The following is a 12,489-nucleotide window of genomic DNA, read 5'->3' as shown; positions in this document are numbered from 1 at the left end:
CCTTCTTTTGGAGTTTCTCCACAAATCCAATGGGATTTTTTAGTGCTTCTCTCTGGTGTCTGCCTAAACTTTCAAGGTCCTGGACTGCTTGAGAACGCTGAGCCTCGAGTACAGCAATCGTCTGTAACAGTCTCTGATAGCTACAGAGACAAAGAAAAATACCTCACTAAAACTTTCTAGTAACAACAATAAATAAAAACTGAGTTCAAGCCATGATCTATTATTAAGTCACACAGTCTTTTTAAAGTTACCTGAAAGAGTTTAGTAAAACATATTACTGGGAATAAATGAGTCTTCCTGAGTTACGAAGTACCTAGTCAGAAAATATCAGTTAGAGAAAGCAAAGCCTTATTGCCCCATTTTTTAATTCTTGAAGCTGAACAAGCACAGAAAATAAGAAAGCACCTTGACTTTCCAACAATCAAAGTCATCAACAAATTGCTAAATAAATAAAAATTAAAACCATAAGAGTTTAGCATTAGGAAGAATCACCAAATTCAGCCCCTTTGTCGTACTCTATTGGAATAAGGAATTTGAGGTATATTTTCTTGCGCAGAATTACAGGAAACTCACATAATTTGATATGATCTTAGGCGCCATGATTCTCATTTAAGCTATTATACTTCCAGTCTAGAGGAAGTTTACTTTTCTGTCAATTCTTAAGAATTGAACATTTTTAAAGAAGATAGGCCTTAAAGACATTTTTCACTTTCCTACCTACAAAAGTCCATTTAGCACAACTAACATATAATTTTACCCACACAAATCTACTACGTGTCATTATCTTGAAATCTCTCTATGGTACATGCATACTAAGTAATTTCCTCCACCCCACCCCACCCTGTAGTTCAAATTGTCCTGCCTCTCTAATGTCCAATTTCACATATTGCTACACATATGTAAACATGTTGACTCAAAAGCCCTGAATGCTCAAATACACTTTGCAAAAAGAATCAAGAAGTCTCTCTAAATTCACTTCAAAATAAGTGGTTATGTCCCTACAGTAGTAGTAGAGCATAATTTTTCTTTATGGCTTCAAAACAATTTCATTGTTTCCCAGCAGACTGTAAACTCCATAATGGCAAACACATCTGAAAAGTTCATTCTTTTGTTTATCCAGTGTGAAGCACACTTCCCAGCATATAGATGCACAATAAATATTTTTTGAATGAACAAATGAAAACACGGATTTCTGTAAAATCAAAAGTTATACTGAATCTTTCTAAGGTCAGAAGTCAGCAAACTCAGCAGAAATTTCAAAGGTTAAACAAACACAATTTTGAGCTTCACACAGCATAACTGCCAACATTATCAGAACGCTTTCTAAGCTCCCGGCCTAAACGTGTCTTATTCTTGTTCTCAAGTCCCTTGTTAACTAATTATTGATGGAATGTTTAATAATTAAGGTAAAAACTGCTAATGCTGAAGGGTAAGACTCCTCTCAAGCTAGAGACACAACATTTAAACGTTAGAACTGAGTTGGAAAGCAAGGGCTGTACTAAGTCACTCCTGGATAAATCACAGAGGTTAAGTCTAAACTCGCTTTGAACTAAGTCTGTTTGCTTTGAGGTGTACGGAGTGTACAAACCCTGGCTGGCTGTGCTGGTGGTTTCTACCAAGCAGGCTCACCCAGGCTCAGTCTTAGGGTGATGACAGTGAGCTGAGCAAGCTACCTACCCTATCTACAATACTCCTAACTGCCACATCTCACCTCCAAATTCCTACCCTATTAGCTAAATTACCAAAGACTTTTTGTCATAGCATCTCCATGACTGACCCGTTTCAAATAAGAGTTGCACACTTCTGTATCATCAATATGAAAATGATTGAGTGTATCAAACTTTCAGCAACTGCTGAAGCATAATAACCATTAGCAAGAATAGACTTACAGAAAAAACAAGCAGAGGCTTGAAAAAAGTGCCACAGTCAGTTAATGACACTGGGAAGAAAGGCCTCTATCTGAAGCCAATAAATTTAAACAAGTTTTATTGTAAGTAAATTATTCCACAATAATTCTGACTTTAAAGAAATTCCAAGAGAGATGACAAAGAAAGTGTAACTCTTCAACTCCTATTTTGCTTTTCTTAAGTCAAGACAAAATGATTTACCAGATTGGAAGGCCTAAGATAAATACTGATAAAGACTTAAGAGTCCAGAATAAGTGAAAGGACTGTAATAAAATAGTGAATTCAAGTCTTCTGGCTTAGCTAATTTGAATTATTTCCTAGAGTACCCAGAGATTTTACCAGTCAGATAAGATTACCATATACACCCTTATTCAAAAATGGAAGAAATTTAAAAACTGGGTTGGCATGGAAAAAAAAAACACCAGTATGATAAATACAAATCTATTTTCCATCCCACCCACCCATTTTACTTCTAAAGCAAACTACTGGAAGCTGATACAGGTAGATTCATTTGTTCACTCACTCACTGATTATTTACTAAGAGAACAAGACACTATTGTAAAAGCTTTAGCAATTATCAAGACAAATCAGGCACAGAGCTTATGTATAATAGGGACCTACAATTACACTAGAGAATAGAAAAGGAATGGATGGGAGTGAATGGGACAGGATAGGCCATGTTGTTGGGTGGGAGGGTCCATCATACTAGCCTGTCTACGTTTCGTATATTTGAAATTCTGCACCATGAATTAAAAAAAAAAAAAACTCCAACTTTAATCCAAATCAATGGGGGACGTGACCAATGTACTCTTCCTGGGCTGGTCAGACTCTTCAAGTCTATATTTATTTTTACTGCCTTTCATTATCCAAGTCCTCTTGAATTCTTTTATTCACTTCTGTGAATATAAAAAACATTTTCATGAAAGAGTATATAGGTAAAAATCCTGATGTCTAGAAGAGAATACCAAGGAAATAGTAATCTGTAAGTTTAATTTTATTGTTCAATGTCTAGGCATTATTATTACACACACTGTGAGGGAGGGAGGGAAAGACTTTATTTTCAACAGAACCAGAATCTTTTTCAAGGTATCAGCTTTCCATTTCTACTGTGAAAACAAGTCTTAAGGTTACATGGCATTTGTAATCTTAAAAATTAATGAGTAAACATTTTTTAAAATTCAGGCTGAGGGACATTCTGTCAAAAAATTGGCCTGATTCTTCAGTCATTAAGTAGTATCATTAAAGACAAAAAGAAAGAAAAAAATAGCTATTCTAGATCAGGGGTCTAAAAACTATGGCTTGCCTATTTTTATAAAGAAAGTTTTATTAGAATTTGGAAAATAGCCACTCATTTGTTTACATAATGTCTGTGGCTGCTTTCTAGCTACAATGACAGAGTAGAGTAGTTGTAAAATAGAGCTGATCCCCAAAACCTAAAATATTTGCTATCTGGCCCTTTAAGAAAGAACCTGCTAATCCCTGCTATAGATGAAAGGATAGAGAAACATGACAACCAAAAGTAAAGGGCAATCTTGGATTAGATCCCATGGTGGGGGAGAGACAAACAAGGGACAAAGAAATTAGATTGTGGATTATATCATTTTACTGTATCAATGCCAAACTGCTAGGGAGAAATGAGGTATTTAAGGTTACGTAGAAGAATGTCCTTGTTTTTAGGAGACATATACTGAAGCATAAGGGTGATGAATCTCCAACATACTTTTAAATGGCTCAACAAAAAGAAAAGTTTTATAGTATGTGGGGTAGGGAGGAGGAGGAGGGGAAAAGAAAACAGAGAAAACAAATGTCACAAAATGTTAAGTTGAATACAGCCAAAGGGCATACAGAGGCTCATCATATAATTCTTTCAACTTCTCTGAGTTTTATAATTTTCCTAAATAAAAACTGAGTAATGAAGAAGCTACTCATGTTTTGCTACTGGCAACGAACAGCTAGATTATCCTATGAATACTGACCTTGATTAAAGCCACTGAAAAAAACTAGAGGACATAAGGTGATGGAAGAATAAATGTATTAGTTCAACTCCACTGTAAGAAGAAAACGGAAGTGGGTATAGAAAAACTTACATCAGATGAGTTAAACAATGTATTTTCACATGTGTGCACAAATGCACACATGTATGCACTTGTGAGACGGAAATAAGAGAAAGAAGAGCAAGATACAGATTAGATTACATTTTCAACAGGACAAAACTATGTAAAGTGAACTGGTTCGCAAGAATAACAATTAGGCCACTTTAAGCAATAACAAATTCCATCCTAACAATGTACCAGTGTAAAATAATCTGGGGATGGGGGAGATTCCTCAATCTACTTTAATTAGGCCATCATTTTAATCAAGTGTGATAGTTCTCCTTTCTGCAAAAAACTGAGTTCATTAGGTGTATACATGATTGAACAGAAATTATTTTTAGGTGAGAAGCACACATATTTAAGAAAATTATCTATTTGGTGAAAGAGGAACTATATAATTGATACTTTCTCTTTCTTCATGAAGGGTTTCAAACACTGAAACTACAGGATCTATAAATTCAGTAATTCTGTAAATAGTTCACAAATGATCTCTTTACTTACTCTCTATAAAAATGCAGAAGTCATTACAGAATGATTAAAAAGCTTTTTATGATATTCTGTGCTAAGACAAAACCTAATACCTCTCAGCTTCGGACAATGTGTTTCTAGGTATAAAGCTCAACCCTGTACTGCAGGTACAACTAAATTAAAAGTACAACTGAAAGTACAACTAAATTAAAAACAATTTAAAAAATACCATGTACTTTTAATTTTAAAAGCATGGAAGCACCAGTAATATACTAAGAATTTTTATTAACAGGCCAAAAGCTAAATGAAGGTATAAATGGGAGAGTCAAACAGCACCAAACTGCTTTGGCCTTGAGGGCAGGTACTGAAGCATGCAAGCTTGAGCTCAACTGTCTATTTCATTTGGCCAGAGAACAGAAGACAAAGCCACCAAGGCAGGTAGTCTAATAGGACTACTTCTTCCATCAAGCTGCAACCCTACCCGTCACTTCCATCCCACAGGAGAGTTGCTTTGGAAATAAGGGGAAAAGCAGATAAAAATTTCAACCATAAAAAGCTGTTATCACAAGACAGTCCTTGTACATATTTGCTGCTCCAAATCTTATCACTTAAGTATCCTAAAGAACTGAAGCCATAACTATAATTTAAGCAGTGGTTTTTTTTGGACTGGTACAAACACGCCCACCACCTACCAAGATACCTACAGAAGAAAACGCAACTTTTCTCTGGAGGAATACATCTTCATTGTAGGCCTCAAAGATAACCAATAATTTTCCAAAGAAAGTGAACAGCTCACATTTAAAAATTACCAACCATGTAAGAAAGCAAGACACAAAGAATAACAATAAAAGACAAGCTTAAAAACAGCTACAGGGTATAGGAAACTACAAATACTGAATATGCAGAAAATTACAAAAACTGAGTACGTAGCTTTGAAAAGGAAGAAAATTCAAATTTTTAAAAATACAACAAAACTAAAAGCTCAGTGGGAACATTATTTCCACTTCCTGAAAAGGTAGACAGACTATGCAAATTCTGAACAAAACCTTCACTGAAGACAAGCTGCAAAAAAATATTGAAAAGCTCTTAAAAGCATCGATGAGCTAACAGAATCATGAGGTATTTACCAGGTCAAGATCCCCGAGAAGACGGAAACCAGAAAGTTAAAACACGTTTTGGGGGCACTTTTGCCCAGGAACAATTTATTGATCCAGAAGAAGCAACTGAGAAGCTGAGCAGTGCTTCTGATACCTTAAAACGGTACAAGATGAAAGCTGGAGTCTAGGGCCTACCAAGAGGAGAAGCTCTGGGAAACCAACCTATGCTTTGGCCTGGGATCCACAAGGACTGCACCCTGGGAATACAGGAGAACAGAAAGCAAACGGGCCTCTCAGAGTGCACTAGAATACCTCCCTGTGTAATTCACTATTATTAATAGTAAGGCTGAAAAGGCACATACCTCAAGACCTAGACATCCCACATGCAAGTATGGAAGCTCAAGAAACTCTTGAGTATACACAGCAGCATATACTTACAGCAGCCCAAACTTGGAAACAGCCCAAATGTCCATCTAAGCAGAATAGAAAACTGTGGTATAGGTATACAATGAAACACTGTACAGAAATGAAAATGGACAAACCACATCTCTTTATATCAACACAGATCAATGTATCAAAAACATAATGTATCACAAAAGAGTACGATGCAGTATTGTTCAAAACTAAACTTTGTTACTTAGGGATATGTACAGAGATGGTAAAAGCTCAAAATGGTAAAAAATGCTTTTTACAAAAGTAAGATGGTGGTTATCTCTAAGAGGAAGGGGCTGTCACGGGACTCCTGGAGTGCTGTCAATACTGTATTTCCTAATCTGCATCCTCGTTAAACAATTATAAGTTGTTTGATTTCAGAATTACTCTGTATCTGTATGTAAATATTTCATTATTGTTATATGCATGAGATATGGCACAATTTTTTTTTTAAAGGGAAAGTTTTCTAGGAAAGAAATGGTAGAGATCACTTTTACTTTTTTAGAACTTTATTTAAGACTCACATAGGAGTGCTGGCTCAAGTCCCAGCTCTATCAGCAACTAACTATGGAGACTTAGTCAAGTCATTAAACCTTACGTCTTAGATTCCTCAGCTATACAATGAGAATAGACCAGGGAAGTGACTACAAAAGCTTTTTTTCAAAGTGAAACATTCTAGCATTGTAAGACACTTGTTCAACCTTAGTCACTTACTATTATACATTCCTCCTGAGTTAAAAATGGACTCACTTTATATTGTATATAGAAATACAGCATTAAATCACTGTTTTCTTCATATAGAATAGTGTCTAAGACCTGGTTTTATCAGCTCTTCCGATAGCGAGAAGTTATGCCAAGTAACTGGTCTCAGAAAGTATTTAAAAAGATCTAAGGGATTAAGTTTCCCTTACTTCATACCATGTTTCCCCCCAAAATAAGACCTAGCCGAACTATCAGCTCTCATGTGTCTTTTAGAGCAAAAATTAATATAAGACCTGGTCTTATTCTAAGAAAAATGGGTATAATATAATATAATATATATAACACGGGGTCTTACATTAATTTTGAAAACCAGACAAGTACAGGATGGCATGAACTTGCCTTAAGAGGTACAAAAAATTGTGAGCCTCCCAGTTGATCCTAAGTTCAATTATGAGGTTCAAGTGTGAAGTTGCTGCTCAAAAATACGTATTAGTTTGAACTTGTATGAACCCATTCAAACACCAAGCACTCTCATTGTACACAGCACTGCATCAGCCATTCTGAAGAGCACTGCATAATCAACATGCAGCCCCACCCTCGAGATCATTACAATTTAGGTAAGAGTGTGTGCATGTATATACTCGTAGTTTCTTAAATACTGACAAGAAACCTCGTTTAAGATTCCTAGTCAATGTCTAAAATTTACAAGAATTATAATGATTAAGTTACTGTAAGAGAAAAACACACACAAGGCCAGACAATTAAGTTCGCGAACTCATCCTAGAAAAAATGCTACATACCTCATTGCTGAATATCACTAGGGTCACCTTCGAAGCACTCCCCTTGGGGAAGCTATGCACTGATGCCAGCACCTAGTCCACCCTTCAAAGCAATTTTAAAACTTTTTCTGGAACGGCCATCAGAGCTGTCGTCGTATTACCCTTGATGTCCTGAATGTCATCAAAATGTTTTCCTTCCAATATTTCCTTTATCTTTGGGTAAAGAAGTCATTGGGGGCCAGATCAGGTGAGTAGGGAGGGTGTTCCAACAGTTATTTGTTTACTGGCTAAAAACTCCCTCACAGACAGTGCCGTGTGAGCTGGTGCATTGTCGTGATGCAAGAGCCATGAATTGTTGGTGAAAAGTTCAGGTCGTCTAACTTTTTCACACAGCCTTTTCAGCACTTCCAAATAGTAAGCTTGATTAACTGCTTGCCCTGTAGGTACAAATTCATAATGAATAATCCCTCTGATGTCAGAAAAGGTTAGCAACATCGTTGCAATAAGTTTGCCAATTTAATTGCCCAACTTGGTATGTAAAGTTGGGTAAACCATCATGAGTACACAAGCTTGGTATGAACAAAGTGATCATTCCTGGGACATCCAACCAATATTTCACATAAAAAGTAAAACCAAGTTAAATTCTGAAAAAGATGTAGTATTTAATGGGAAAGGCTAAAGGAGGTTAAGATATACTAGGTACCCTGTTTCCCTGAAAATAAGATCTAGCCTGGTCTTATTTTAAGACCAGGTCTTTAATATAATATAATATAATTAATATAACACCAGGTCTTATATTAATTTTTGCTCCAAAAGACGCATTAGATCTGATGGGCTGGCTAGGTCTTATTTTCAGGGAAACACGGTAGAATAGTACAAGAAAAAGCACAAAGGCAGGTCAAGTGTGATATAGAAATACTTCTATATAAATATTTGTAGTTATGTGTACATACACAGGTTAGTATATACATATATATTTTATTGCTCTGTCAGCTGAGACAGCTAAATAAAAGAAACAACAGCCCCTAGTAGCAATGCCCACACAAAATACCCAAGTATTGGTTTCTAACACTGTTCTCAAATAAAGGAAACAGGGTTCCTTGGAGAGACAGCTGATTCTAGAACAGGGGCAGGAAATATACAAGATGAGCCTGGAGTATTTTGAAGTGAGAGAAACTGTTAAAAAAAAAAAAAAAGCACAAAAAACAAACCAAACCAAAAAATACCAATAACAACCGCAACAAAAATACACCACTTTGATGGTGCCCACAGAAAGGTTCCCAGTGGCCAAAGCTACAACAACTTCAGCAACAAAATAAAGTATACTAAATTATAATCCAAGGTATAAAAATGTTTGAGTCCATACTGATATAAATGATTGAATGAAGAGAAAGAATGAAAAGAAAGTCTCACACAGAAGAATTCCAAATAATTTATATAGTCTGCCATCAAGGAGGGAGAACATAACTTGCCAGTCCTAAGTGTGGACTGTGCTTAGTGACTTCTTTCCAAAGAATACAGTATGGAAATGGGGGGGAAAGAGTAATTTTACAGTGGAGAAACCTGATAAAGATTACCTCAGGCAGGTGATCAAGCTCAACATCAATAGCAATAAATCATATTGATAGTATATACCTGTTATGATGTGATAAAACGGCACTTCATCTCTGTGATCTTCATTCCAAAACCCTACAACCTCATTCTAATGATGAGGAAAACATTAAATTCCAGAAGAGAGAAATCTATAAAATCTGACCAGTATCCCTCAAAACTGCCCAGGTCATCAACAACAAGGAAATTCTGAGAAAATGCCACAGCCAAAGGAAGCTTAAGGAGACAAAAAAAAAAACAACACAATGAAAAAACAACAAACACTAAATGTAATATAGTACCCTAGATGGAATTCCAGAACAGAAAAAAATATATGAATTTAAAACTAAGGAACTCTAAAGTGTGGACCTATATTTTATGCATAGTTAATAATAATGTACTAGGTTATTAATTATAACATATTAATGTAAGGCATTAATAGAGGAAACTGGGTGCAGAGTATATGGGAATTCTCTGGACTTTCTTAATTTTTTTGTAAACCTACAACTGTACTAAAAAATAAAGTCCATTTAAAAAACTAGTTCTACAGTTTACAAACTCATCCTAGAAAAAGTGCTACGTAGTGAAATTTGACTAGCATACCCTCAGGACTGTTACACACACACACACAAAAATGAATTTAAAAGTTTTGTAAGGAATCAAGAATAGAAAATGCCTGATCTGAGAGTCAAAAATACATGGAACAAGTGGCAACTCTGCCACTAATTCTGAAATCTTGAACATGGACTCATTTTTTTTGGTCTAGGTTTTCATACCTATAAATTGAGAGACATAAAAAGTGTCTAAAACCATTATCATTACACCAATTGTAAAGTGTTAGAATAAATCTCTTTATTCATAATAAATATGAACAATAATAATAATAAACAAAGAATTTTGCTTTACCTCTAATTTCAAAGAGAAGAATAAAAGCCAGGTTAAATTACATGAACAATTAGCATACTAGCTCCGCCAGTTCTACTCCTAGGAGTTGACTCCCACCACATTGAACTCTAGGTCTATCCTCGCCATTCATTAATTAAATGATCTATTAACTACCACATTTTCCTTGTAAAGTAGCAAAGAAGTAAAGGTAACGAGGACGAGTGGATGTAAAAATCAGGAGCACAACGTTATGACAGGATAGAGTTTATACAATTAGAGGAGAAGCCTAGCAGGTGCCTAGCTTGTAGTTACAAACCCTACACAATATTCATGTTTATCTACTTTCAAATAAAAATAAAACTTCAGAGTCTAACCACAGCCAAAGTTATAATCCACCTCTAATATAAGTGAATCAAATGTGAAAAGCACACTCATTCTTCAAAGTAGCACTAATGAATGGTGACAGGAATGATGACGACACAGCATGGCGGCCACAGCAGAGGTATTCAGAGCCATCAGCCTCCACAAGGTGCCTCCCCAGTTGTTCCCTCTTCTCTTTCCAATCTCTCTGCTTTCATAACTGATGATCAGCAGACCAAATAATTCAAGGAAACCTTCTTTCTATTTAACAACAACAACAAAAAAGGCAATACTACCATCACTGTAAATGAACTTGGGATTGTCAGGGGTCACTCAAAATTAAACAGCTGCAGAATTACAGAATGTAATCAATGAGGGTGGCCTATGAACAGTACGATTTCACAGAATTTCTTACTGTGATGATTAGAAAAATGAGACAGAGAAGGGGGAAAAAATATCCATAAAATATTCTGAATCTTTTAACAGAAAGATTGGCAAGCAATGGGATGGCATTGATTAAATCAATGTGGAGAAGAAAGGGATGGCAATGATTAAATCAATGTGGAGAAACTGTAGCACATACAACAAACTTGGTCCCTCGCTTTAAGAAATTCACAATCTAAGAAGATAGTTAAATTAACAATTGCTCCACTCTGTATTAAGTGCTAAATGGTGCATATGCAAAATGGCTAGAGTTGTTCTGAAATTCTTCAGAGCCAAGTTTATGAGTCACATTTAATTCAGGTGAGTGAGGGATGCAAGAATATCATTTTGTTTATAATTTTACTTTTGACACAAAGAATATATATTCTCCATGTTGTATTTCTACACCAAACTTGATTAATAATCTTAGTAAACATTAAATATCCTTTAAAAAGAATTGCTGAGAATATTCTGCAAACTGTTCCAAAAGTTGAGTTCCAAAAATATTTTTTGCACAATGATGGTTGAGTCCAGCAAAGGGAGGCACACTGATATCTCTAAGGTGAAAAATGTTCTACTTCTTTTTGCTTTTTAAATAAAGCTTAGCAAATCAGAATAGTACCTTATAGTCACATGCTACCTGATATAACCTAATATAAGCCACTCAAATTAACTATTTCTTTTTAATCACACATTAAAAAGGACATAACCATAATAACATGGAACCTTCCCAAGGGCTTTAAAGTCTACATACATTATATACTCTGAATTCTCTTTATCTTAATAACCATTTATCTCTTAAAGAATTCTCATTAATTGGCCAGGCATGCTTCGATCCCTGTCCTTGCAAAAATCGTAATTTCCCCCAAATAGTTGAGTTTTCTTTAAATACCCAGTATTTGTATTTATTATCATTGGTATTATTAGCTTCACAATTTCCCAGTATGAAGAATATTCACAAGTCTCTAACTCCCAAGAACCTTTGGTGGTCTTCTGAGGAACAATAGTCATACTTAAAATGTCCAATTATAATAGGTCATACAATTTGGCCAAAAGCAACCCAAGTTATTTTCAAGACTGCTAAGTGAATGCCAACTGAGCCCTGTAGTTTCTCTAAATATATTATTAGGATTCTATGACCTTTCTTCTTCAAGAGATAATCTGGTAACACCGTTTTAAAACTCCTCTTAACTACTAAAGCAAAAAATTAATTATTTATCAATAATTGGCCTTTCCTTATTAAAAACGATTTCCATTATTTTTTTACACTAAGTACCTCTATGGTTAAAAAACAAAATTTGTGGCACATGCTTCTAATATATGTACTTACAAATTATACATTTTGTTATATTTATTATATACATTTATAAAGATATACAAAGAACCCTAGAAATTCTTTTTTTTCTTTAACTTTTGTTTATTTAAGTGTGTTTTTCCAGGACCCATCAGCTCCAAGTAAAGTAGTTGTTTCAATCTAGTTGTGGAGGGTGCAGCTCACAGTGACCCATGGGGGATCGAACCAGCAACCATGTTAAGAGCACTGTGTTCTAACCAACTGAGCTGACCGGCTGCCCCAGAAATTTTTATGAATGAGGAATAATACATATAAATAGCATTTTCTTCCTGTCTCCCACTGGATTATCTCAAGCATCCCTGGTATGCACATACCTCACCCATACATTTTTTTTTACATTCTTTTTATTGTGTTAAAATTCACCATTTGATTCTGGGTGGTGAATACACAATGGGATTT

General features: G+C 35.3%; 1 protein-coding gene across 15 annotated transcripts in view; it reads right to left on the bottom strand.

Annotated features, from left to right (window-relative positions):
• Nucleotides 1-12,489, bottom strand: part of ZZZ3 (zinc finger ZZ-type containing 3) — an 88,958-nt gene that overhangs the window by 17,559 nt on the left and 58,910 nt on the right. For all 15 annotated transcript variants that reach the window (XM_081056799.1, XM_081056797.1, XM_081056810.1 and 12 more), the window contains one exon: nt 2-140. In XM_081056799.1, coding sequence (XP_080912925.1) covers nt 2-140 — 139 coding nt within the window. The remainder of the gene's footprint in view (nt 1; nt 141-12,489) is intronic.

The sequence above is a fragment of the Rhinolophus hipposideros genome, assembly GCF_964194185.1.
Source record: "Rhinolophus hipposideros genome assembly, chromosome: 8".
NCBI classification, from domain to species: Eukaryota; Metazoa; Chordata; class Mammalia; order Chiroptera; family Rhinolophidae; genus Rhinolophus; species Rhinolophus hipposideros.
The sequence above is the reverse complement of the archived record's forward strand: the minus strand, read 5'-3'. Positions and strand labels throughout refer to the sequence as shown.